We start from the raw sequence: 23,692 nt of genomic DNA, 5'->3' as shown, positions 1-23,692 counted from the left end.
CATTTCTACACACATAAACATATCCAATTAATCACTCCAAGTTCAACTGCACGTAACTATATATTTTCTTACGTACAGTATATACAAACTTATCACACATATGTGATATGTTGTAACATTTTATTTTTTTTAACTATACAGTATATGGGTGAAGAATAATGAAAAACTAACAATATGGAAGAATAATACAATTTCTAAAGAGTAAAAAAAAAATATATATATATGCTCGTTTAGGTATGTTTTAAACATATGAAGTCTAAAGAAGAAGAATTTAGGAAACAATATAATACAAAAGGATACTATAACTTTAAAAAAAAAAATTATCAACAATAATTGTTATTATTAAATTAAATAAATAAAAGAGAGAAGTCTTCATCTATTTGTCACTGTCTCATGGGAAAAGAACAGAAAGAGAGTGTGTTAATTGTTAAAGCGTCAAGATCACAGATTACAGAATCAACCCCTCTTTTACATACACGTGGACGTAGGCCCAACATAAATACGTGTATAAGTGGGCCCTGTCTCTCTCTCTCTCTCTTTATATTTGCTAGTACCGTTGTTGTTGTTGCCTCGTCGTCTCTTTGACCTATCCCTCCATTAAACCCTATAAATCGCTACACAATTGTTACGTCGGCTCCTCCTCCAGTGATTCTCTTCTTTCTCTTTGGTCGCCGGTAGTTTGCTCCTCCTCCTCACGACTCCACGTTCTTGACTTATATTGCATTTTAATATATAGATTACCCCTTTTGTCTGATTTTTTTCTTTTTTGTTTTAATCCTTTCTTTCTCTGATTTCTTTTTTTTTTGGGGTTAGATTTGTGAAAGAAATTGCAACTTGTAATAATTTCGATGTCAAACCTATATGATTTTTTTTTGGTCTATGAAGAAAAAGGGGTAGATTCAAATTACGACGGATATTAATTAATGGAGTTGATTGGAAACGTTGGATTCTTTTTTTACTAGTATTTTTTTTTTTTTTTTTTTTGTGGGTGCATATGCGATTTCAAAGTTCACTTTATGAGAAAGGAGACGAGGAGACTTAGATCTTTGTCATAGAAAGAAAATTTTCATTACTTTTTGCTTGTTTTGTGCGTTTGTGATGTTTCTCTAATTTGGTTTAATTTGGCACACTGCGTTTTCCTATACTTATTTAAAGCATATGAAACTGACATCGCTACTTAGTAACAAAAGATAAAACAGCTACGAAGTTCTTCTTTAATAGTTGGTGGAAAAAGACTGGAATCGTCACAAATGTAGAAATATGTATATAAAATAAATAGTATTGATTTTATTAAGAAATGTAGTCAGCTAAAATGCGAGACTTAAAGCCATTGCTAGATGTTGTTATACATTAATATATAGCTTCTTCCTTTTGTAGTTTAGGTCATAAAAAGAGTGGACCGAATCTGAACAGAGCGACGAGTTCCGGAGTCTCCGAGTGATTCAAAAAAATATGGAGAAAGGAAGAGCGGATAGCTCCAAGATGCTGTTTCGAGGTATTGTAGCAGATCTTAGAGGAAGAGCCTTGTGTTACAAGCAAGACTGGGTCTCTGGTCTTCGTTCTGGTTTTGGGTACTGACTTCACTCATAATTATATTACTTTTTGACACCAAAACCAGAACACAACTGTAACTTCTTTATTCTTGGAGGTTTTTCAGGATATTAGCACCGACGACATATATTTTTTTCGCCTCTGCCCTTCCGGTTATAGCCTTCGGGGAGCAGCTCAGCCGTGACACAGGTCTATTTCTTTGAATTTTTCACCTTTTAATTTCTTCAATTTCTATACGGCTTGTGTGTTCACGTTTATTTGGTGGAAAGTCTTCAAGTTTTACACGGTTGGTCTTTTATGGGAGGGTTTTTACTTTTTTTCATTTTCTGAATTTGTTTTAAATTATATTTTGAGGTGGTTATAGAAGGAGCGTTGAGCACAGTAGAAACATTAGCATCAACGGCGTTATGTGGAGTGATACACTCAATATTGGGAGGACAACCATTGTTGATACTTGGAGTTGCAGAACCAACTGTCTTAATGTACGTTTACTTGTACAACTTCGCTATTGGAAGACCAGAACTAGGAAAACAACTCTACTTAGCTTGGGCTGCTTGGTAATTAAATTCCTCCAAAAACACTCTTCTCTTCTCTTTTTTATTTTATAAGTTGTGGTTTTGCTTTATGGTTTATTGGTTGTTCAATTGAAGGGTATGTGTGTGGACGGCTCTGTTACTGTTCCTAATGGCTATCCTCAATGCGGCTGATATCATTAACCGGTTTACGAGGATCGCTGGTGAGCTGTTTGGTATGTTGATCTCAGTTCTGTTCATCCAACAAGCCATTAAGGTATAATAAAGACCATGAAGCTCAACCACCTCTGAATTGTGATGATAAGTCAACGCTTATATAATATACTTGTTTCAAATGAAATTGGCAGGGAATGGTGAGTGAATTTGGCATGCCAAAGGATGAAGACCCAAAACTTGAAAAGTATCATTTTGAGTGGCTATATACAAATGGACTTCTCGGTATCATTTTCACTTTTGGCCTACTCTACACCGCTTTGAAGAGCAGAAAAGCTAGGTCTTGGCGATACGGAAGTGGTAAGAGAGATTTATCTTGTCATGCATTTTGTGTTTATTTCTGTTTACAATCAATGGTTGGCCTTAACGCTTTGTTTCTTGGAAAAAGGATGGATCAGAAGCTTCATTGCAGACTATGGAGTTCCTTTGATGGTTGTGGTTTGGACAGCATTGTCCTTCAGTACACCATCAAAACTCCCCTCTGGTGTCCCGAGAAGACTCTTTAGTCCTCTTCCATGGGACTCTGCTTCTTTATCACATTGGACTGTCATCAAGGTTACAACACAAACACACTACATTTAAGATCTTGATTTCATCATTTGAGCCTATTCTAAAGTTTCAATATATACCTGGATTTGATCTGTACAGGACATGGGGAAAGTCTCTCCAGGTTACATATTCGCGGCATTTATACCCGCATTGATGATCGCAGGGCTCTACTTCTTTGACCACAGTGTTGCCTCACAGCTCGCACAGCAGAAGGAGTTCAACCTCAAGAACCCTTCTGCGTATCATTACGACATTCTCTTGTTGGGGGTCATGGTATAATCATTCAAACTCCTTTATTTCTTTCTTCAAGCTCACCTTTCACAACATTGAATCTCTGGTTAAAATCTCGAAACTGTATGTTTTTTAGACGTTGATCTGTGGATTGCTCGGTCTGCCTCCTTCCAACGGAGTCCTCCCTCAATCTCCTATGCATACGAAAAGCCTTGCTGTTCTCAAACGACAGGTTTTCTTCGATACATTGTTAATCAACACTCAATATTAAGAACGGTCCTCCTAAAGAATCTGTTTGGTTTCAGTTGATACGGAGGAAGATGGTAAAGACAGCCAAAGAAAGCATCAGGAAGAGAGAAACTTCAACCCAAGTGTACGAGAACATGCAAGAAGTCTTCATAGAAATGGACAAAAGCCCACTTGTAAGTTGTATACTCTTAATCTAGTGTTCCAATAAAAGAAAAAACAAGATTCAGAACCATAAGCTTTTGTTTTTTTTTAAAAGCAGGCTCAGACAGACCCAACAGTGATAATTGAGCTGCAAGATCTTAAAGAAGCAGTAATGAAGTGCAATGAGGTAGAAGGAGAGAGGAACGAAGACAGTGGTTTCGATCCAGAGAAGCACCTTGACGCTTGCTTGCCTGTTCGAGTCAACGAGCAGAGAGTGAGTAACCTTTTGCAGTCACTACTGGTGGCAGGTGCAGTGTTGGCAATGCCAGCCATCAAGCGCATACCAACCTCACTTCTATGGGGATATTTCGCTTACATGGCCATCGATAGCCTCCCGGGAAATCAATTTTTCGAACGCACAATGCTTCTTTTTGTCCCAACAAACCGGAGATTCAAGTATATGCTCTGAAAATGCTCTGTTTCTTTTTTTGATTATTCAGATTTCTTACAAAGACTCATTACGTGATTGTTGTTGTCAGGGTCTTGGAAGGAGCGCACGCGTCGTTCGTGGAGAAAGTTCCATACAAGTCAATGGCTACGTTCACATTGTTGCAGATGTTCTACTTTGGGCTGTGCTACGGAGTGACGTGGATTCCCGTGGCTGGAATCATGTTCCCGGTTCCTTTCTTCCTCTTGATAGCCATCAGACAGTATATTCTTCCGAAGCTCTTTAACCCGGCCTATCTCCAAGAACTCGATGCTGCCGAGTACGAGGAAATCCCCGGCACTCCTAGAAGAAACCCTCTCGAACTGTCTTTTCGAGTGAGTCCATATCTCTATATATATTTTTATACATTTTTAGGGGATTTAAAACATTTCAATATGTCGAACTAACCTTGTTTTACAGTCTAATGACTCTAAGGGAGGCGTACAAGAAGGCGATGCCGAGATTTTAGACGAGTTAACGACGAGCAGAGGCGAGCTCAAAGTCCGTACAGTCAGTCTTAACGAAGAGAAAGGCAACCAGGTTTTGTTATAGATTCTTGAAATGAATCTCAACTTTGTAAAAGATGATTCACATACTAATCATCTTAACTTTATAAAAAACCTGCAGATTTACCCCAATGAGAAAACAAAAGCAGGGGACGGGGACGTGAATACTACAAGAGAGTGAGTGATTTATCAACAAAAGGAACCAAAAAAATTCTTTCAAGTGATGATCACGAATTCACGATCATACGCAAACTATGTAGTCTTTGCAGAACACAGATTATGTTTTGTATTTTTTGGTATTTGAACCCAAAGATGATGTATGTTTTGTTCGAAATAGTCTTCTTAACAATGAAAGTCATATAAAGCATAACTTAACAATTTACCCCAAAAGCATAACTTAATACAGAGAGAATGTGCATGTTCGTTAAGTTGCCGCAGCAATCACATCCTGCGACTAAAAAAATAAAGGTTGCCGGAGTTTAAATCTTTGCAATGAGTCGCTCCTTCTGTTTAAACAAGCCACCGCTTCTGTTAAAACAAGTCGCAGGCAGTTAAGACTATCGCCTGTTTTTCATGGCGAGACATGATATACCGAAAATCTCTGTAAAAGTAGTCGCAGCGGCAATTTTCACATTTATTTGGCCATAGTGACATTAAAATTTTGGCCGCCGGAAGGAGACGCAGCGGCAACATAACAAACATGCTCAATGTCATGGTTCTAACGGATATGCAACCTTTCAAGAAAATGTATAATAAAGAGCTTATTCATTGTGCTCAACTGCTCATGGCTCACCTTATTCTCTTTCTGAAACATTCACTTTAACTAAATATATCACAAGACTAGAATTTTCATATATTGTGTGTTGATATCAACTTTGTTAAGTTTTGTTTTGTGTAGAAGAAAAGAAAAGCATAACTTGTGTGTAAATAATGTTCTTTCAAAATTCGCATTACTATTAAGTTGAACCTAATTTAATTATTTATAGATGAGGCTTTAAGTACCGAGGATCCGTGGCGCAATGGTAGCGCGTCTGACTCCAGATCAGAAGGTTGCGTGTTCGATTCACGTCGGGTTCAAATCTCCCGAACTAAGATCCTTAACTTTTTTTCTTTTATATTTTTTTGGCCTCTTTATAAGTTGAAAATTCCAGTTATGCCCATCGTTTCACATTTTCCTAATGTAACGACGATGGTATAATGGTAATTTACAAAACTAGGGATTTAAATCAGAACTTATAAAAGAGAGATTTTATAGAAGCCCTCGTTAAACCCTAACGCCGTAAATCTTCGCCTCCGGTCGTCCACCTTGTCAAATTTGTCTTCACACTTGTTGAGGTGAGGATCCAAACGCCATGGATTACCGCCTACAGAACCTTCTTGCTGCTCCTTACAGAGGCGGGAACGCCGTCATCACTCAGAATACTCAGCTAATATCACCGGTCGGTAATCGTGTCTCCGTCACCGACCTCAACAAGCACCATACCGTTACTATTCCGGTCAATACCTCAACCAACATATGTCGCATCGCTGCCTCACCTGACGGAACTTTCCTACTCGCCGTCGATGAAGAAGATCGATGCATTTTCATCAACTTGCCTCGACGGGTGATTCTTCATAGAATAACCTTTAAGGATAAAGTCGGCGCCTTGAAGTTTAGCCCTGATGGTAAGTTTTTCGCTGTTGGAATTGGTAAGTTGGTTCAGATATGGCGTTCACCTGGTTTCAGGCGAGCTGTTTTCGCCTTTGAGCTGGTTAGGACTTTTGCTAATTCTGATGATAAAGTTGTTTCCTTGGAGTGGAGCTTGGATTCTGATTATTTGCTCGTTGGCTCAAAGGATTTAGCAGCTAGGTTGTTTTGTGTTAGAAAGCTCAAGGGTGCCTTGAATAAGCCCTTTTTGTTTCTCGGTCATAGAGATTCTGTTGTGGGTTGCTTCTTTGGTGTTGATAAATTGACTAACAAGGTCAACAGGGCTTTCACTATTGCACGGGACGGTTTCATTTTTAGTTGGGGCTATACTGGAGAGGATGTTAAAATGCATGAATCAGAAGATGGCCACTCTGAGCCACCCTCACCTGATACTCCAGAGAGGGCTGATGAGGTGATGGTGGATGGCGTTGGTACAGGTACTGATCTTAAAAAAAGAAAAGAGTATGATGGTAAAGATCGTGATTCAGATGGAGAAGGAGGAGATGATGAAGAGTATATGCACAGAGGGAAATGGGTTTTGTTGAGGAAGGATGGGTTTAATCAGGCATCAGCAAAGGTGACAGCTTGCGACTATCATCAGGGGCTCGACATGGTTGTGGTGGGATTCTCAAACGGTGTTTTCGGGCTTTATCAGATGCCAGATTTCATCTGTATCCATCTGCTGTCTATTTCAAGGGAGAAGCTAACAACAGCTGTCTTTAATGAGCGTGGTAATTGGCTGACCTTTGGTTGCGCCAAACTCGGGCAACTGTTAGTCTGGGAGTGGCGATCTGAAAGCTATATACTGAAGCAACAAGGACACTATTTTGATGTCAACTGTGTCACTTACTCACCCGACTCACAATTCTTGGCAACTGGTGCTGATGACAACAAAGTCAAGGTATTAAAATCTCAAAGACCTAACTGATTTCATCTTATATCGTTCTCATCTGTTTCTGAATTTAACCAGCCGATGTTTTGTAATGTCGCATTTTTCAGGTTTGGAATGTTATGTCAGGATCATGTTTCATCACATTCACCGAGCATACTAACGCAGTGACTGCTCTTCATTTTATGGCTGACAACCACTCCCTCTTAAGCGCATCTCTGGACGGCACTGTTCGTGCTTGGGATTTTAAAAGATACAAAAACTACAAGACATACACAACCCCTACACCCCGGCAGTTTGTTTCCTTAACAGCAGATCCTAGTGGTGATGTCGTCTGTGCTGGGACCTTAGATTCATTCGAGGTATTTAAACTTAGGCCTACTGATTCTAGTCACATACTCAGAAATACTGAATCGCAGTTTTTTTTGGGTGAAGTTGATAATTTTATACTTGACTATGTGCAGATTTTTGTATGGTCCAAGAAGACTGGGCAAATAAAGGATATTCTGAGTGGGCATGAGGCTCCCGTTCATGGCTTGATGTTTTCACCCTTAACGGTAAATATACTGTAATAGTCTCATGTTTTGGCGAAATATATTTTGTTGCTTGGCCATAAACAGTTATGTGAATATTAGCTAATGACGTGTAACTTATAGGAGTTATGTATACTTCTGGCTTATGGTATTATAACTTCCATGCCTTATTTAGTTCATATCTTTCTTTCCCGGCAGCAAATTTTAGCTTCATCCTCCTGGGACAACACGGTTCGGTTATGGGATGTGTTTGCTAGCAAAGGCACTGTGGAGACGTTTCAACACAACCACGATGTTCTAACTGTTGCCTACCGTCCTGATGGGAAGCAATTAGCCTCGAGTACGCTAGATGGGCAGATCCATTTCTGGGACACCATTGAAGGTGTGTTGATGTACACCATAGAGGGGCGGAGAGATATCGCTGGAGGTCGGGTTATGACTGACCGTCGGTCTGCAGCTAATTCAAGTTCTGGAAAGTGCTTTACAACATTGTGCTATTCTGCTGATGGAGGGTACATTCTAGCCGCAGGAACTAGCAGATATATTTGCATGTATGACATTTCAGATCAGGTTAGCTCATTAACTCTTCTTGGAGTACAGCTTTTCTTGGTCTAGATTATTGTTTGATGCAGATTTTGAAAGACTCGTGTTTGTATTGTAAGTGTACTGAAGTCAAAGTGTTTGGAATATTATCTTTTCAGGTTCTTTTGAAAAGGTTTCAGATATCTCATAATCTGTCGTTAGATGGGGTTCTTGACTTTTTGAACTCCAAGAAGATGACAGAAGCAGGACCAATGGATCTGATCGATGATGACAACAGCGATGAAGAAAATGGCATTGATAAACAGTCTCGGGGGAATTTGGGTTACGATCTGCCTGGATCCAGGCCTAACCGCGGCAGGCCTATTATCCGGACAAAAAGCCTCAGCATTGCCCCAACTGGGAGAAGCTTTGCAGCTGCAACAACAGAAGGGGTTCTTATCTATTCAATCGATGAATCCTTCATCTTTGATCCAACCGATCTTGACATAGACGTTACTCCAGAGGTGAGCCTTTGTAAATAGCTGGTGGTGGTTGTAGACTTGTATTCTGATTATTGGTTTTGAAAAACAAAGCTAATGTGTTGTTTGTGCAGGCTATTGAGGCTGCCATAAAGGAGGATGAAGTGAGCAGAGCACTTGCTCTGAGTATGCGTTTGAACGAAGACAGCCTCATCAAAAAATGCATCTTTGCTGTAGCCCCTGCAGACATAAAAGCTGTTGCAATCTCTGTCGGCCAGAAATACTTAGAAAGGCTTATGGAAGCTTTGGTTGATCTGCTTGAGAACTGTCCTCATCTGGAGTTCTTACTTCACTGGTGTCAGGTAAAATTCTCTCTTCCGTTCTTTTGTTTATTGGTTAATCTCTGCTCAACTGCTCTGAACTGATCAAACTTTGTGTTGTCTATTTATGTGCAGGAAATCTGTAAGGCACACGGAAGCTCCATTCAGCGCAACTACAGAAATCTATTACCTGCACTGAGATCGTTGCAGAAGGCAATCACCAGAGCTCACCAGGATCTGACAGATATGTGTTCGTCCAATGAGTACACGCTTCGCTACTTGTGTTCTGTTCCAAACAGTCGTTGATTATGTTTTCTGCACTATGTATCACCGGAATTTCATCTTCCTTTTTCGGGGTTAACACTCTCGAAGTTTTGATATATGTATTTCAAATGTGAAAACAAAATATGGAGCTAAGAAGTTATAACATATTCCTGCGTAGTTTGTGAAGAATGCAAGTTGCAACCATATAAGAGTATCAAGAATGTGAATAATTTGAATTGACAGAAAGTTTTGAAGAGGTAAAAGATGATGAGCTCAAGCTACGGATACTTCACTAACAGAAGAAGCTAAAATACAAACAATATAAATTTATGCCTAGAACAAGAACTATGTCGCTATAAAAAGATTACATTATGGAAAAAAATCAAGAGACACCAAAACTTTGGAAGATATCACCATAGACGCAGCACTTGAATCTTCACGGAGTCCATCTGGTAAACATGGTCCCATGAAACTCCAGTTGGGGCATGTGAGCCGGGTGATTGTCAGCACTTGCTTGGCTCGTTGCACGGCTCTCCAAGGACACGTCAAGAAACAGATTATGCATGAACGAATCGAAGTTGAGACCAATCATGGGATGGCGATATGGAAGCTGATGGAGGGAGCTCGCCAACAATCTCTGTTCTGCATCCCATCTCTGACGGGCGTTGAGCATTTCAATGTACTCAGCCTCTCTCTCCAATTGCTCCCACATGTGTTGCTCCCAAGGGTCCAACTTGGGTGGTGTGAAACCAGGATGCTCAGCTTTCAAGTGATTCTTCAGCTGAGCATAGGTGCCAGAGAAATCACACTTGTCGACAGAACAACACCTCGGCCTAGCATTCATGAATCTGCGAGCACAAGTCGACTTCATTGTCCCATGAACCTCTCCTCTGCAGTAAGGACAGTTTAGAGTCTTGCCACTACAACGGCTGGTGGTGTTGTTTCTGCGGTACTGCTTGAAACAGTTGGAGTGACGGGCACTAGTGTCACACATGTAAGCACGACACCCTTTGGAGAAGGAAGAGCACTGCAAGAGGACGGCATTGTGAGGAGGCTCCATACAGATGACACACCTAACATCCTCCCATTCACTCGCACTCTCTAACTCAAGAGGTGACTCGACTTCTTTTTGTTTCTTGTTCCTACAAGAGCGAAGCGGGTAAGGAGAAACCCTGTGTGTGTTGCTTGAAACCGGCATTTTCCTTCTTTCCTTGTGCATCAGACACACACACACACACTGAAAGGAATAGAAAAAAAAAGTGTTAATTCAAGACTGCAATCAAGATATTTCTGTATAGAAGCTAACTGAATTTGCAAAGATCAACAAGATGATACACACACACACATTCACACACTGAAAGGAATAGAAAAAAGTGTTCATTCAAGACTGCAATCAAGATATGTCTGTAGGGAAGCTAATTGAAACTGCAAAGATCATATCAAAGCCTAAGACTTAACAATGTAATATAAATTACATTCCAAATGCAAAAATCAAAGGAAACAAGACAAGCAAGGAGCTCAACCATATATGAACTCAATCTCACTGATGATTACATTCTTAAAATGATGAAATAAACTCAAACGAAGAGGAAACAAATATTATTATTATTATTATTTGAAGGATTGGAGAAACGAAACGAAACGAAACTGTTTACTTATCGCAAACAGTTCTAAAGACTTGTCAATCATCTCATCGACGATTAAACATTCTGATTCATCCGAAGATTTCAAGCCCAAAAAAGAAAAACAGATCAATTCGATTGCAATTCTAGAAAACTTCGCCCAAAAAAAAAAAAAAATCCAAACGCGAAATTAACGACCAGAAAAATTCTGATCACATCCAGAAAAACGGAAAACGACAGAACATCATCAGGATCGAGAGAGAGACCCAACCCAACCCGAGTGAATCAATCAATCAGAGAAAAAAGAAACGGAAGCCTATTATTATTATACCTCTGGCCGGAGAGAAAAAAAAATAAAAAGAGACTTCTCTTCTTCTTCTTTGAGAGAGAGAGAGAGAGAGAGAGAGGTTCGCTCCTCGTAAAGAGTTTCGTATGAAACGGTGAAGATGAAAAGAAAAATAAAAATATGAGGGGGGATGATGCGCGTGCGTGAATGTGAGATTGTCCGGGTGGTCTTTTGTTTTTATAGGCGTCGTCGAAAGAGAAGAGAGAGAGAGAGAGAGAGAGAGAGAGAGATGTCATTTCAGACATGACAAGAATACCCCTTCCTTCCTTCTTTGTAATAATAAGTCCACCCTTCCCTCTCTCATTTACTTTCCTCCTTTTGCCTATTTAACCACATTTGTCTTTTTGACTTTCTTTGTCTTTCCTTTTTTTTTTCTTTCCTTTTAAACGGCTTTCAAAAAGTTTATTTTCATTTTTTGCCCCAACATATTTATATAGTACATGTCACACGAAAAATAAAATTATTCATATAAATGATTGGATATTTTGCTTCTTTTTTTTTCCCTCTCCATAGAAAAATCAAATTACTCATATTTCGTTTCTGTATATACCTTCACTAAATAGTACAATTATATAGCTTTAAAAAAAAAAAATAATGTGGTAATCTTCTTATATAATTCTTTTTAAATCTTTTGGGATATATATAATATATGTAACAAGAATTATTTATAGGTAACTTTTATATGTCAATATATATATTCTAATATTAAAAAAATAGATAAGAACACATCATATTAAAACCATAACGTTAACTTTTTGGCCTTTAAAAGTATTTATCCTTATTAACTTTTTGTTGACCAAAAATAAATGTGTTTGTCATATTTTTAATCTTAACAAATTACATTATTTCTTATGTCCTAAAATATGCTTCTTTATTCTCTGTATCTTTTGAAAATAAAAATAAAAAAGTTTATCTTCCTTAATAAAGTGGGGTGAAAGAAAGCAAATATATCATCTATTTTAGCTGTCATGTATATGATGTATATACATATTGTCTTTTTTTTTTTTTTTAATTTCTTTCTCTTTTTGATAATACATGTTACTAGTATCCTGGATTCTGTATCCAAATTTTATTTTAAGGTGTAGATAGTAGATACATTTCTAGTAAAAAAAAAACAAAAACATAACAAAATCCAAATCCTAGATCTTGCCAGTTGCCACTAATATGCAAGGTGCTAGGAATGAGCTCGTGTCAGTATCAACGACATTGCTTCCATCTATTTTTTATCCCAAACTAAATATTTTTCTTCACTTTTTTCTTGAGGAAATAAATAAGAGACTATATAATGAGATATTGGAACAGACTACTCGATAAACTCAGCCCAACTATTGGATTAAGTCGGCCCAACAATAAAAAAAAGCGTTTCGGTTCGGTTCACCCAACTTGACCCGACCCGCAGCTTTTTTAGTTGTGTGAACTGTGAAGTTGTTGCGGCTGGAAAGAAGAAGAACCCTAACTAAACCCACGTCGGCCTCTCTCTCTCTCTCTCTCTGCTTCTCTCATCGATCGCCGACCATGGCCAAGGACAAACTCAAGCCTCTTCTTACCTCCGACGGTGGAGGTTTGATTCATTTTATACCCTCCTTTTAGTTTGCTCAATTTTATGCTCAGACATAGCTAACCCCTTTTCTCTTGTTTCATATGAATTCAACAGGTGAAATCGCCGATACTCCTTCCCGAGAGAAGAAGCATAAGAAGAAGAGCAGGAAACGAGCTGAACCTGAACCCGAGTTACCCTCTACGCGCGATTCTGGTAAATTTTACAGCTTTCCTTTAGGTTACAAAGCTCTGGAAGAGTAAACTTAGAGATTTTTTTTTCATGAATTTAGCTGGTCAATCTTACATTAGGGTTCATATTTGATTGATATATAGGTCTTGGTGAAGATAGAGATGGAGTGTTAGTAGATGATACTCATAATGAGCCAACGATAGGTGATAAACTTGAGAGTCTTGACTTATTAAGCGGCGAGAAGCTTATCAGTGAGGCTGCTTCTGCTCCTAGTGATGATAAGCCTCCTACTGCAGCCTCTGTTAACGTTCTTCTGAGACAAGCATTGCATGCTGATGATCGATCTCTTCTACTAGACTGCTTGTACAACCGAGATGAGCAGGTTCACTTGATATATCTCCTGTCTGTTTCTTTATCTTGATGTTGTATGTTTGTTAGTTAATTCTTCAAGCTCTCTATGCATTACAGGTGATTGCTAATTCGGTTGCTAAGTTGAATTCAGCTGAGGTTCTCAAGCTTCTAAATTCCCTTCTACCAATACTACAATCAAGGTGAGAGTTGATGCTGTATATATTTTCTCCTGGGTGTATGAGCTGAAGGTAGTATTCAACTGGTGATTTTTATACCTTATTACAGAGGTGCAATTTTGGCTTGTACGCTTCCGTGGATAAAGAGTCTGTTACTTACTCATTCTAGTGGAATTATGTCCCAAGAGTCATCGGTGCTCGCATTAAACACCATGTATCAGGTTAGGAATTGCTTTTCTTATGCTTGCCATGGCGGATCTGTCAGAGATACAGATCAGAAAGTCACTATAGATCAATCATTGATATGTATTTCTTGATTGTGTGTGCAGCTCATTGAATCACGGGTTTCAACTATTCATACTGCCGTAGAGGTTTCAAGTGGCTTGGACTTGGTATGTATTGTCTTACTGTGAAATGTGGAGGAATTTGATTTCAGTCTTTAGCCTATGGGTAGCATTAGATTCCATAAACCACATAGGGGATAAAAACACACAATGGAAGTCTTGAGATCACTTGGCATGGATAAGAGGATTTTGGATTGTATTTTATGTTTCTGATTTGTTATTGATTGTGTTAATCGTAGATTGTGGATGACTTGGATGAAGAAGAAGAAGATGAAGGTCCCGTAATCTATGAGGACAAGGACAGTGATGAAGAAGAAGGAGAAGGAATAGAGGAAGCAATGGAGACAGATGAAGAGGCAGACGACTCAGCCGATGAAGCAGCTGATGGTGTGAATGATTTTGAAGGATTTGACGACATGAGCGATTGAGAAGGCTCCTGAAAACGGCAAAAGTTTTGATTTGTGTGATGAGAGGCTGATTGATTGTTAGATGTTAAAGAGTATGGTACAATCTCTCATCAAGAAGTCTCGGCACCTACTCTGTAATACGTAATGATTATATCGATATGGACGAGACTTTGTACTGTGAAAGAGTTTATTATTTTTTTCTTAAATGGAAAAGTTGACAAGAATAAGGAGGTGAAAAAGTCAAGCATGGTTTAGAAAATGATGGATCTTAACAGCTAAAAAGGCTCCCCTTGAAAAATGGAACTCCATTGATAGAAAAGAGAAAAACGTGACGCATTCACATAGATATGATTATAAAAGAAGAAACCGTTTTGAGAGTAGAAAGAAACAAGTAAGAAATGGCGAGCAGACAGGATGAGGAATTCAGTGTGAGGGCCGGCCAAATCGTGGGCCAAGCTCATGTCAGTGTTTCTCTTCAATTTCGCTTTTACTTCTACCTTTTGTGATCGTGTTAACTTGTGTGATTATTTTACCAAAAAAAAAAAGAAATGTAAAGTGGAGAAATGATGTTTGGTATCAGGTGAAGAGGGATGACTGCAATAACTCTTCCCAAGCTTCAGGCTTTCTCCAGCAGGTTAACTAACACATCAACTCTGCATGTTGTTTGTAATTTTGGTTTTTTTTCCCTTTTTCTTACGAAATTTGATTTGATAAATAATCAGAAAGGGGAGAAAGTGAAGAACATGGCGCAAGAAGCATCAGAGGCAGTGAAGAACAAATTGGGATTGAACAATGATAACAACAATGAATATAAGAGCAAGAACCCTTTGGACAAAAAGAACCCTAACAACACAACCAGTCCAAGCATGCCTGGCCATCCTCCTTCTGACATCTAATCTTTCACAAAACTCATCTTTTTATTCCACTAATAAATGTCTGTAATAATAAGGGGATATTACACAATGCATCCTAGCCAAGATATGGTCAAACTTTTTTTTTGGCTTTAGACATGTTCACACTTGTATTGACCAATACATATTGAGACTTTGGTAATTGTAAACACTGGTTTACACTTGGTAATGCCACCTCATCTGATCTATATTCCCTTTCACATATATATAGACACACAACACCACAAAATCGCTTAAGAGCATCGATTCTCTGCCCATTTGATGGCAGACCTTGCGAATGCCTCCATTGGATCAACACACTTCTTTAGCAGAGGATCATCCCCTGGCAAGAGGTCACGCATCTCATCTGATCCGAGCATCACCACGTTTACCGCCTGCACCAGCAGTACCTGCAACGCTATCCTTAGAAGGTTTCGTGCTCCTTCCATGTCTTCTCTCTTCATTGCTTCCAAGGCCGGGATCACTGTGTGCTCCATTGTAGCCTTGTCTGGAAGCACCGCCTCAAATCCCTGCTCATTTCCACAACCACAGAGTCACTTCATACGATGGCTAATACAAGATTTATAAGAAAGTATTCACAAAGTCACTTCTTAGATAAATTGCTCCCATGGACACAATAGAATACTAACATTGCTTTGGAGTTTCTCCTGGTAGAACCCCGCGGATAACGTGGCGCTAGTGGCCATCACACCTACACGCAGAGGATCCCTAGCTTCAAGGGGCTTCATTTTCGCCTCTTGCAGCTCTTTAGCAATGCATTCACCCATGTGAAGCAGAGGAACTGAACTCCCTTCACAAACCTCTTCATACCATATATGTGCAATATGACACGGCATTACAATTAATTTAGCTCCACAACTCTCAAGATATCTCCTCTTGTTCCTTAGATTTTCCACAATTAGCTTTGGATCCACCGGAGTACTCTCTGCTCTATGGTAAAGAGAAGGATACGAGTTTTCCTCGTATAAGAGAAGCTCCTTGTTGAGTGCAGGATCCGAGCAAAGCACAAAAGGTAACGAGCTTATACCACCTTTTGAGCTCCCATCCACGAGTTTCTTCACAAATTTAAGAGAGGAATCAGTTGAAACGCCTCCAATAATTCCCACTGTGTTGGCCTGCCTAAACAAAGAATCTGCAGAAAGACTGTTTAAATTGTTTCTCGAATCTTCACTCAGACTAAAACCTTTCTTGGGCTTGGGAAGATTATTGCTTTCGTCCATATGCAAGAGGACTGAAGACGGTGGCGTGGCAAGGATACGACTCAGTCTTACCTTACACGAAATCTGACTAGAGTAGCATACATGAGCTAAGCCATGAGATGGGTTGGTGAAAAATTGAAGATACATCACCAAGCTTCTGTCTGAAAATGTTTTCTGATAGTTAGTACTCCAGAGCACCTTTGAAAACTTACTTCAGATTTAAATTCCAAAGCTTGACTTCAAAGCTCCATATCCAGCTCAAATTTAAAAAAGGAAAAACTTTCAGGTTACAGAGTCGTAAGGACCTTTTTTGGCTTTCTGGAGTAAGGTCCTACGATCTGTAACATCAACTCACTCTCTGCAGCTCCAAGCTGATTGGACTCAAATTCCACCTATGAACCTGAGCTCTCAAACCAGCCAAGATATCTGGCAATCAGAAGAACCAGTATCTCTCCTAAATAAGACAGAAATAAACCTCTAGCTGTATCTAGGACCTTTATACCGAAGATTCTCTCTTAAACACCAAATCTTTGAAAGTTATCAGGTAAGGTGACTGATTGCCTTTGTCTTCAGATGACAGAAAAACAAAAAGGACACAGTACTAAAAGAACAGGTGGGGCATCAACATGGAAGAACAACGGCCTCAAATCAACCCAAGATTTCACTTCTATCAAAGAAACCAATCCTATGAAAACTGGACCAGTAGTAGTCGCATCAAGTTGAAGTGAGAAATCTTTGCCTCAGATAAATAATCATATTTCCATCAGGCAGTAAAGAAGATGGAAATAAACCACAATCTAAGGCGTTAAGTTCAAGAAGAGGTGTCTCTGTCTAGTTCTTTTTTCCGTTTCACTTTCCTGCGATATTTTATATATTTTCTGCAACATGTGGGTTGTCTCTGTTAGGTGGATTCCTTTGTTGTTCTTGTCAGCTACTGAATCCCACATGGTCCATCAGCCATCAAAAAGGTCCAGTCAAATTTTATAATCCCCTCAATCAATGGAATCCTCCAAAAACCCAACTCGTGTATTTGTAAGAGATCTGCAACAAGTGTTGATCATCTGATGGACACAGGACACCAAATGCAAACAACAGCTTATGTAGTACACCTGGAGTTTCTTTTGCTCACTCGTACAATTACAAGCATACAGTATTCAAGGTCTGAGCATAGTCTCCCACTACACAAAGAAGTTCAACCAAACCAAAAGAAAAGAGAATTTTTTAGTGAAGTAGAAAAACTTAAAGCTGGATGCACAGATTCAACTGGAACAGACACCAAAATCAGATTTTTGAAATGTACAATGGGATTATACGTATCTAGCATCTAATTACCCTACAAGCAAATGTCATGCTCGAGATGTTAAGAAAAATTCTGTAGCAAAACAAAAAAAAAATTACACCTTTCTACATTCGTGAAACCCAGATGATGTTTTTTTACCTGAAATGAGGGGTCTCTGAAGAAACCATTGTGTTCTATGTCCACAAGCAAAATCCAAAATCAGAAGAACATTGAAAAACACCATTGTGTTTGTTTACTTCTCTTTTGTCCCACATCGGCTACTTGACTCTAAAATGTTCTACTTTATAAATGAAGTTAAAGCAGTAAGTGTACGTCGAGCTCAGTAACAAGGGCTTGTGACCCAAGTGGGGACAATAAGTTGGTGGAACACTGGCTCGGTCCTCGGGTCGGATCTGTTGTGGCAATGTTCCGAGCTGTCCAGTCCAAGCTGTGAGTGATCTGTGTGAGTTGAGCGAAGGCTCGGCACAGACGGTTCCTGAAGTTGGAGGGCAATGCGTGAGGCTCGACGCCACTCAGATTCACCGTGGCCTGCTGGCTCGTTCCCAGCTGGACCACCAATTTTTTTTCTTTCATACGTGGGCTTTTAGATATGGATGGGCCTGAGAGTATATTTTAATAATTTCCTCATCGTTTAGGCCCTTATTTTGTGCTATCGATTTAATCTTCCTTTGCTTCAAAACATTGCTGAGTTGTGCCAACTCGAATGGCTAGGCAATGCCAAGGTCGGTAAAGGCTCAAAATTTTAAAATGAAACTTCACATATTTTATTTTTAAGAAAGATTTTTTTTATTATAAAAAGAAAGAAATATTATTAATTTAAAAAAAAACTTTAAAGAGTAAGATATTAGATATGATAGCTTATGTAAAAGAAAAAAAACAAACAAAATTTATATGAATGTTGAAATTTGTTTCCAAAAGTTTCCTAAAATACTACATAAAAAATGTTCAATCTAGTTTACAAATAAAAATATGACCTGTCTTTAATTATTTTTTTTGTGTGGCCTAAGGCAAATGCCTTTTTTGCAAAGCATTAGGCACAGCTCTGTGGCTAGGGGTTATGAGTCTGTGTTTTAAGAACATTATTATAATCCCTCTTTATAATATTTCGAGAAAACAGATTTGTTAAACCCACCACATGTTCATGTTTTATTTAGTTTGATGACGAGATAAACACAGAAGATGTTGTTATTGAATGGAAAACTTTATAATAGTGTTCGAAAAAGCATTATAGGCGTCCGCTTCCGTTCCGTCTAGGCGCTAGGCGTTATAATACTGCCTAGACAACCGTTTTGACCGCCTAAAATTATAATATCATCATTTTAGTATATTTTAAAAAATTTAATTGTACAAATTTAAAATTTATAAAGTTTATTTCTATAAACATAATTATAAATGTTTAATAAATTATTTAAAATGAATTGAAACAATGTTTTTATTAATTGTTTTGTTTTTGATTTAATATTTTTATTATTCTTATACATATTTTATATAATTATGTATATAATATCATATATATATATATTAGTTTATAGTGCAAACACTTCCGACTAGGTGTTCTAGATGCTAGGTGTTGGATCATCGTCTAATGAATGTCTAGTACTTTCTTGAACAATACTTTATAATAATGCTTACATAAAGATGTTGACTTTGTTTACAAATTGGTAACCGAATTACTTTGACCCACTTTCACCTCTCTGTATTGTTTTGTCCTAAACGAAATCTTCAATATCATATGCTCCACTTACTCACCTAATAGATTTGGTTTACCGAAATGAGGAAGATAGTTTTCAATTAATGTGTCCTCCTCTGTAAGTCAATTAATTCTCCTGTAGTCCTGTTCATTTTTGACCTATTATCTAATCCGCGAAATTTGTTGAATAAACACAATAGTTAATTACAAGGGAAAAAAAAAATTTGGTAATAAAATAACATATATGAATTGTATGGATCTAAGAGGAATCTGACTAAAGATGCAAGCAAACAAAAAAAGCAAAGGATAAATTAACTCTGAACGGTTGCATCAGGTTAAAATGTAAATCGTTAATTACGCTTTTTAATTATCATTGATATAAATAAATTCAAATTGGAAACATCATCATAAATATAATAAAGAGTAATAATAAATTAGTGGACCGACCCCATAAAAATAAAATTGAGGACAGAAATAAAAGAAACCAAGTCTGGAACACAATGATTGATTTGATTAATCACTTCTTATAAACTCACTTTTTTTTTCTTCTAGCGAGCTCTCTTTTAGAAATCAAATCAGATAGAGAGAGAGAGAGAGATCCATGGAGGGTCTTCAAAGATCAACCATCTCGTTCCGTCGGCAAGGATCTTCCGGTATAGTCTTTGACGATCGTCTCATCGCCGAACTTAACAAATCTGGCGGCGGCGGCGGCAGCAACGAGCAGAAAGACGAAAGTCAACGCGACGAACAACCCAAACCGTTGTCTGAAAGCTCGGACCAACAACAAATCGTCAAACCTATAACCGCTGCCGGAGAGGAGAAAGACAACAAGCTCAGACCTATTAAAACCGGCGGAGGAGGTATAGAGAGGAGTCGATCTAACGGCGGAGGAGCTCAACGACATCACAGAACAACCGGAAGAGTGTCTCCGGCTGTAGACCCTCCGTCTCCGAGGATTTCGTCATGCGGTTGTTGCTCTGCTTTTGGTAAGAATCCGCCGGGGAAGAAGAAGGTTAACAACCCGAGGAAAAGGCCGCCTAAACGTAGATCGAGGGAGATAGAGGTAGGCGTCAGGATTTAATCAAACAACTCAATCATGAGAGAAACAAAAAAAAAAAAAAAAAAAATACTACTAGTATACACTTTTGTCTTTGATCTTTCTTTTTTTTTTTAATTGATTTTTGTATGTGCTCTGTTGTGTGTGCTCTCTGTTATAAAAACCTTTAATTTGATTTTTCGATTTGATCAAACAGACTTTGGTGTATTGTATAAATTATATAATCTGTCTTTCTTTGTTTTCGTCGGACAATTTCCATTTCTGTACATATCAAAACCTTCCGATTTGTGAGAGATTATTCTGAAACAACTTCACAAGTCCCTTCCGATGGCTCACTGAATCTGGCAGAGAAAGCGGCGGATGGTAAACGAGATAAAGTTCAATGCTTTCCCCTTTGATTTGTAACAGATGTACCAATCTGCTGCATTGATTGGAATTGGAATGAACGGCTCTGGTTACATTGATTGATTGATTTGATTTAAATGTTTTATTTAGTAGTAGCTTTACTGGACCCGTCGAGGAGGACGAGGGCCATTTCACCGCCGCAATCCACGGTTTCGACCACCGTGTCTTGTCCGGATCAAGCAAGACATCACATTACCAATTATAGATGATAAGCTGGCTTTTTTAATTGTAAAAATATTTGCTGGCTTAAACTATAATATTTTTCTCAATATGAAATTCTTCAATCCGACAAAGTTTGAGTCATAACTCAATCATGGAGTAAAAGGAATCAAAACATAAGATTACAACTTCCTCTTGAAGACAATGTTATTGAGGGCCGAGTTTAGGACAACCCTCAGCTAGAGGCAAGTCCAAGTTGTCGACTGTCCTAAAAGTGCGTGGTACCATCTTATCAACATAAAGATTACCATCCAAATGATCACACTCATGTTGCAAAATCCTTGCTTGCCAACCTGAAGCATTCACTTCAATCTCTTTCCCTTGACGATCGAAGCCTGTCACTACCACCTCAAGGTATCTCTCCACCGCAGCTCTGAATCCATTCACACTCAAACATCCTTCAAAGAAGAGAGCTTTCTTGTTGCTCCTCTCCTTAAGCACCGGATTCACCATCACCTAATAAACCAAACCCACCAAAAAAATCAACATTTTTTTTTTGTTGTTCTAATCTCAATTGTAACAAACAAACAACTCCAAAGAGCACTCTAATACTTAGTATTTACCATGAGATCAAAAGGACGCCTTTCTTGAGCAAGAATCTCATCCTTTGGTGCGTAGCTTATATACTCTTTTGTATCTTCCAAAACTATAATCTGTAATGTATCACAACATTGGATAACAAATTCAATATATCTTTCGCCTTGAAACAGTGGGAATTAAGTAAAAGCAGTTACCCTTAAGGGAACACCAATTTGTGGAGCAGCGAGGCCAACTCCAGGAGCCAATCTCATGACTTTAATCATATCATCAATTATCTTCTGAATACGCTCTGACCCTATCTCTTCCGGGTCAACTTCTCGGGCTTTCTCGTGCAGAACCGGGTCTCCAGCTCCCACTATCTCCGGTAATTCCACTTTCTTCTTCTTCTTCTCTCCCAGACCCAATAACCAACCGGCTTTTGTCGACAGAGATGAGGAAGATGACGGCAGATTGTACAGCTTACGGTTCAGCAAGTATGAGGAACCGGGTCTCGTGACGGGGAAACGGATCGAGCGACATGTCACGGCGGCGGAAACCGGAAGTAGACGAAGTGATACTCTGAAAAGGGTTTCCATGGTGGCCGTCGCTTGGTCTCGGTGGAGAGCGGTCATTTCTTTGGAAATTATGTCTCTTTGGGCCTATAACCGCTCGTTCGGCCCATTATTGTGGCAGCCCAATTGCATAGCTTAATATATTCTTCAAGTTTTAACTAATTGGGTCAACTTTCATGGAGCAATTTTGGGTTCGAGTTTTTAAAAAGTGTAGTAAGCAAAGTATTGATCTACTTAGTGTAATAAAATATATATTTGAATCCTTGTATTAATCTGTGTAATTTGGCTTTGCATTTTATAGAAACAAGTAACATAATTGTGTTTCAGTTTCAATTTTGTATTATTATATCTGAATCCTTGTACTAACTTCGATGTCTGCCAAATCAGTACTCAAATCGGACCCTGTAATAAAATTTGATCATTTTAAATTTTGATGAGTTTCAAAAATATATGTTACTATTGTAAAACGTAATATGACTTGATGATCTTATTCATTTACAGAGAAGCAATATATATACATAAATGTAGAACAGCTAGGGTATTCTAGAGGAGTAATGTAGAATATACACTTTACATAAATAGAGATTCTAATCAAGATATTGTAATCAAATTATATCCCAAGGACTACTTCTTAATATGCCCCCTCAAGATGGAGGGGCTTTGCGTAACTCCAATCTTGAAAGAAGAGTTAATGAAGGCATCAGTCGAGAGTGGTTTCGTGAGTGCATCGGCAAGTTGATCTTTAGTGGAGACGTGAACAACCCGCAGAGAACCGTTCTGTACCTGTTGTCGGATAAAGTGGTAATCGATCGCAATATGTTTCATGCGAGAGTGGAAAACTGGATTTGCACTCAAATATGTGGCACGAATATTATCACAGTAGACTATTGGAGAGACATGTAGCTGAATGCCCAGTTCGTTTAACAAGGAACAGACCCAGATAAGCTCAGAAGAAGCATTGGCAAGAGCCTTGTACTTAGCCTCCGTTGACGATCGCGCAACACCCTTTTGTTTCTTCGAGGACCAAGAGATAGGATTAGAGCCAAGATACACTATGTAAGCATTAGTAGATACCATATCAACCTTGTCACCACCCCAATCAGCATCGGAATAAGCATGTAGAGTTAGAGGTGTTTGGCGTTTAAGAAGGATTCCATGAGAGGGTGTGCCACATAAATAACGAAGCACCCTTTTGACAGCTTGCCAATGTAGGTCGGTGGGATGATGCATATATTGTGACAACCGATTAACAGCGAAGGAGATATCAAGCCTTGTAAAAGCGAGATATTGAAGACTCCCAACAACACTTCTGTACTCAGTAGGATCAGAAAGAGGAGAACCGGAATGAACAGTTATCCGCGGAGTGACAGCCATCGGAGTTTGCACTGGTTTCGCATGGAGCATCTTTGTCTTTGTTAGCAAATCAAGTATATATTTCTGTTGAGTCAAAAACAAACCAGTGGAGTTGCTAGAAGCTTCAATGCCAAGAAAGTATGCCAAGTCTTCATGATCCTTAACCGAAAATCGATCAGCCAAATTCGTAAGTGTACTAAGATGAAGAGCTTTATCATTACCAGTGACAAGTATGTCGTCAACATAGACAAGCAAGTAAACAATGGAGGTACCGCGTCGGAGAATAAAGAGAGAGGTATCGGCAACAGAGTTGACGAAGCCAGCAGTAATCAAATACG

At 38.8% G+C, this 23,692-nt stretch overlaps 7 protein-coding genes, 1 long non-coding RNA gene, 2 other non-coding genes and 1 pseudogene across 13 annotated transcripts; 8 read left to right on the top strand and 3 right to left on the bottom strand.

The window, feature by feature from the left end:
* The first annotated feature begins 419 nt into the window (after nucleotides 1-419).
* Nucleotides 420-4,838, top strand: LOC104740234 (boron transporter 4). 4 transcript variants are annotated; one of them, XM_087486556.1, is made up of 14 exons: nucleotides 420-674; nucleotides 1,383-1,571; nucleotides 1,658-1,740; nucleotides 1,916-2,108; nucleotides 2,202-2,340; nucleotides 2,432-2,597; nucleotides 2,686-2,852; nucleotides 2,946-3,119; nucleotides 3,214-3,309; nucleotides 3,383-3,499; nucleotides 3,586-3,923; nucleotides 4,007-4,289; nucleotides 4,375-4,494; nucleotides 4,582-4,838. In XM_087486556.1, the coding sequence occupies exons 2-14, from the start codon at nucleotides 1,453-1,455 to the stop codon at nucleotides 4,639-4,641; spliced, it is 2,055 nt and encodes a 684-aa protein (XP_087342682.1). In that variant the 5' UTR covers nucleotides 420-674; nucleotides 1,383-1,452; the 3' UTR covers nucleotides 4,642-4,838. The 4 variants fall into 4 exon arrangements, with proteins under 4 accessions (XP_087342682.1, XP_010459080.1, XP_010459081.1 ...); XM_010460778.2 differs by having other exon boundaries at nucleotides 541-674; nucleotides 3,583-3,923; XM_010460779.2 differs by having other exon boundaries at nucleotides 541-674; nucleotides 1,378-1,571.
* A 627-nt stretch (nucleotides 4,839-5,465) lies between these two features.
* TRNAW-CCA (transfer RNA tryptophan (anticodon CCA)) lies at nucleotides 5,466-5,537 on the top strand. Its single transcript has one exon. It is a non-coding gene; the product is annotated as a tRNA-Trp (tRNA).
* On the top strand, nucleotides 5,486-9,319 carry LOC104740235 (periodic tryptophan protein 2). Its single transcript, XM_087486483.1, has 7 exons — nucleotides 5,486-7,048; nucleotides 7,147-7,398; nucleotides 7,501-7,593; nucleotides 7,768-8,139; nucleotides 8,271-8,615; nucleotides 8,705-8,932; nucleotides 9,026-9,319. Exons 1-7 carry the CDS (start codon nucleotides 5,813-5,815, stop codon nucleotides 9,194-9,196), a joined length of 2,697 nt encoding a protein of 898 aa, XP_087342609.1. The 5' UTR covers nucleotides 5,486-5,812; the 3' UTR covers nucleotides 9,197-9,319.
* A 45-nt stretch (nucleotides 9,320-9,364) lies between these two features.
* On the bottom strand, nucleotides 9,365-11,424 carry LOC104740236 (uncharacterized). Its single transcript, XM_010460780.3, has 2 exons — nucleotides 11,108-11,424; nucleotides 9,365-10,391 (listed from the first exon to the last, which is right to left on the bottom strand). Exon 2 carries the CDS (start codon nucleotides 10,371-10,373, stop codon nucleotides 9,591-9,593), a length of 783 nt encoding a protein of 260 aa, XP_010459082.2. The 5' UTR covers nucleotides 10,374-10,391; nucleotides 11,108-11,424; the 3' UTR covers nucleotides 9,365-9,590.
* Nucleotides 11,425-12,382: 958 nt separating this feature from the next.
* On the top strand, nucleotides 12,383-14,353 carry LOC104740233 (U3 small nucleolar RNA-associated protein 5). The gene is made up of 7 exons (XM_010460775.2): nucleotides 12,383-12,683; nucleotides 12,777-12,875; nucleotides 12,995-13,233; nucleotides 13,320-13,402; nucleotides 13,488-13,599; nucleotides 13,708-13,770; nucleotides 13,962-14,353. The coding sequence occupies exons 1-7, from the start codon at nucleotides 12,638-12,640 to the stop codon at nucleotides 14,148-14,150; spliced, it is 831 nt and encodes a 276-aa protein (XP_010459077.1). The 5' UTR covers nucleotides 12,383-12,637; the 3' UTR covers nucleotides 14,151-14,353.
* Nucleotides 14,354-14,490: 137 nt separating this feature from the next.
* On the top strand, nucleotides 14,491-15,228 carry LOC147927896 (uncharacterized). The gene is made up of 3 exons (XM_087486482.1): nucleotides 14,491-14,590; nucleotides 14,710-14,763; nucleotides 14,852-15,228. The coding sequence occupies exons 1-3, from the start codon at nucleotides 14,528-14,530 to the stop codon at nucleotides 15,023-15,025; spliced, it is 291 nt and encodes a 96-aa protein (XP_087342608.1). The 5' UTR covers nucleotides 14,491-14,527; the 3' UTR covers nucleotides 15,026-15,228.
* On the bottom strand, nucleotides 15,028-18,121 carry LOC104740232 (uncharacterized). Its single transcript, XM_010460774.3, has 3 exons — nucleotides 17,678-18,121; nucleotides 15,670-17,417; nucleotides 15,028-15,549 (listed from the first exon to the last, which is right to left on the bottom strand). Exons 2-3 carry the CDS (start codon nucleotides 16,384-16,386, stop codon nucleotides 15,274-15,276), a joined length of 993 nt encoding a protein of 330 aa, XP_010459076.1. The 5' UTR covers nucleotides 16,387-17,417; nucleotides 17,678-18,121; the 3' UTR covers nucleotides 15,028-15,273.
* Nucleotides 17,852-18,101, top strand: LOC147927895 (signal recognition particle RNA; annotated as a pseudogene).
* A 1,456-nt stretch (nucleotides 18,122-19,577) lies between the features above and the next one.
* On the top strand, nucleotides 19,578-20,479 carry LOC104740229 (uncharacterized protein At1g15400). Its single transcript, XR_015580887.1, has one exon. It is a non-coding gene; the product is annotated as an uncharacterized protein At1g15400 (transcript).
* Nucleotides 20,480-20,928: 449 nt separating this feature from the next.
* On the bottom strand, nucleotides 20,929-22,078 carry LOC104740228 (peptide deformylase 1A, chloroplastic/mitochondrial). Its single transcript, XM_010460771.3, has 3 exons — nucleotides 21,645-22,078; nucleotides 21,474-21,563; nucleotides 20,929-21,366 (listed from the first exon to the last, which is right to left on the bottom strand). The coding sequence occupies exons 1-3, from the start codon at nucleotides 22,059-22,061 to the stop codon at nucleotides 21,058-21,060; spliced, it is 816 nt and encodes a 271-aa protein (XP_010459073.1). The 5' UTR covers nucleotides 22,062-22,078; the 3' UTR covers nucleotides 20,929-21,057.
* On the top strand, nucleotides 21,382-22,334 carry LOC109128596 (uncharacterized). Its single transcript, XR_015580888.1, has 2 exons — nucleotides 21,382-21,520; nucleotides 21,621-22,334. It is a non-coding gene; the product is annotated as an uncharacterized LOC109128596 (long non-coding RNA).
* Nucleotides 22,335-23,692: the final 1,358 nt, after the last annotated feature.

Source organism: Camelina sativa, chromosome 14 (genome assembly GCF_030686135.1).
Source record: "Camelina sativa cultivar CO46 ecotype springtype chromosome 14, ASM3068613v1".
NCBI classification, from domain to species: Eukaryota; Viridiplantae; Streptophyta; class Magnoliopsida; order Brassicales; family Brassicaceae; genus Camelina; species Camelina sativa.
The sequence above is the reverse complement of the archived record's forward strand: the minus strand, read 5'-3'. Positions and strand labels throughout refer to the sequence as shown.

Bases quoted from the DNA above. Each gene is read 5' to 3' on its own strand.
- LOC104740233 (XM_010460775.2), top strand. From the start codon at position 12,638: ATGGCCAAGGACAAACTCAAGCCTCTTCTTACCTCCGACGGTGGAG. The intron at 12,684-12,776 runs GTTTGATTCATT...TGAATTCAACAG, and splicing joins TCTTACCTCCGACGGTGGAG to GTGAAATCGCCGATACTCCT. The intron at 12,876-12,994 runs GTAAATTTTACA...ATTGATATATAG, and splicing joins ACCCTCTACGCGCGATTCTG to GTCTTGGTGAAGATAGAGAT.
- LOC104740232 (XM_010460774.3), bottom strand. From the start codon at position 16,386: ATGTATCTTCAATTTTTCACCAACCCATCTCATGGCTTAGCTCATGTA. The intron at 15,550-15,669 runs GTTAGTATTCTA...GGAAATGAGCAG, and splicing joins AGGAGAAACTCCAAAGCAAT to GGATTTGAGGCGGTGCTTCC.
- LOC147927896 (XM_087486482.1), top strand. From the start codon at position 14,528: ATGGCGAGCAGACAGGATGAGGAATTCAGTGTGAGGGCCGGCCAAATC. The intron at 14,591-14,709 runs GTCAGTGTTTCT...GTTTGGTATCAG, and splicing joins AAATCGTGGGCCAAGCTCAT to GTGAAGAGGGATGACTGCAA. The intron at 14,764-14,851 runs GTTAACTAACAC...ATAAATAATCAG, and splicing joins CTTCAGGCTTTCTCCAGCAG to AAAGGGGAGAAAGTGAAGAA.
- LOC104740235 (XM_087486483.1), top strand. From the start codon at position 5,813: ATGGATTACCGCCTACAGAACCTTCTTGCTGCTCCTTACAGAGGCGGG. The intron at 7,049-7,146 runs GTATTAAAATCT...CGCATTTTTCAG, and splicing joins CTGATGACAACAAAGTCAAG to GTTTGGAATGTTATGTCAGG. The intron at 7,399-7,500 runs GTATTTAAACTT...GACTATGTGCAG, and splicing joins GGACCTTAGATTCATTCGAG to ATTTTTGTATGGTCCAAGAA.
- LOC104740234 (XM_010460778.2), top strand. From the start codon at position 1,453: ATGGAGAAAGGAAGAGCGGATAGCTCCAAGATGCTGTTTCGAGGTATT. The intron at 2,341-2,431 runs GTATAATAAAGA...TGAAATTGGCAG, and splicing joins TCATCCAACAAGCCATTAAG to GGAATGGTGAGTGAATTTGG. The intron at 4,290-4,374 runs GTGAGTCCATAT...CTTGTTTTACAG, and splicing joins CTCTCGAACTGTCTTTTCGA to TCTAATGACTCTAAGGGAGG.
- LOC104740236 (XM_010460780.3), bottom strand. From the start codon at position 10,373: ATGCACAAGGAAAGAAGGAAAATGCCGGTTTCAAGCAACACACACAGG.
- LOC104740228 (XM_010460771.3), bottom strand. From the start codon at position 22,061: ATGACCGCTCTCCACCGAGACCAAGCGACGGCCACCATGGAAACCCTT. The intron at 21,564-21,644 runs GTAACTGCTTTT...GATACATTACAG, and splicing joins AAATTGGTGTTCCCTTAAGG to ATTATAGTTTTGGAAGATAC. The intron at 21,367-21,473 runs GTAAATACTAAG...TTGGTTTATTAG, and splicing joins GGCGTCCTTTTGATCTCATG to GTGATGGTGAATCCGGTGCT.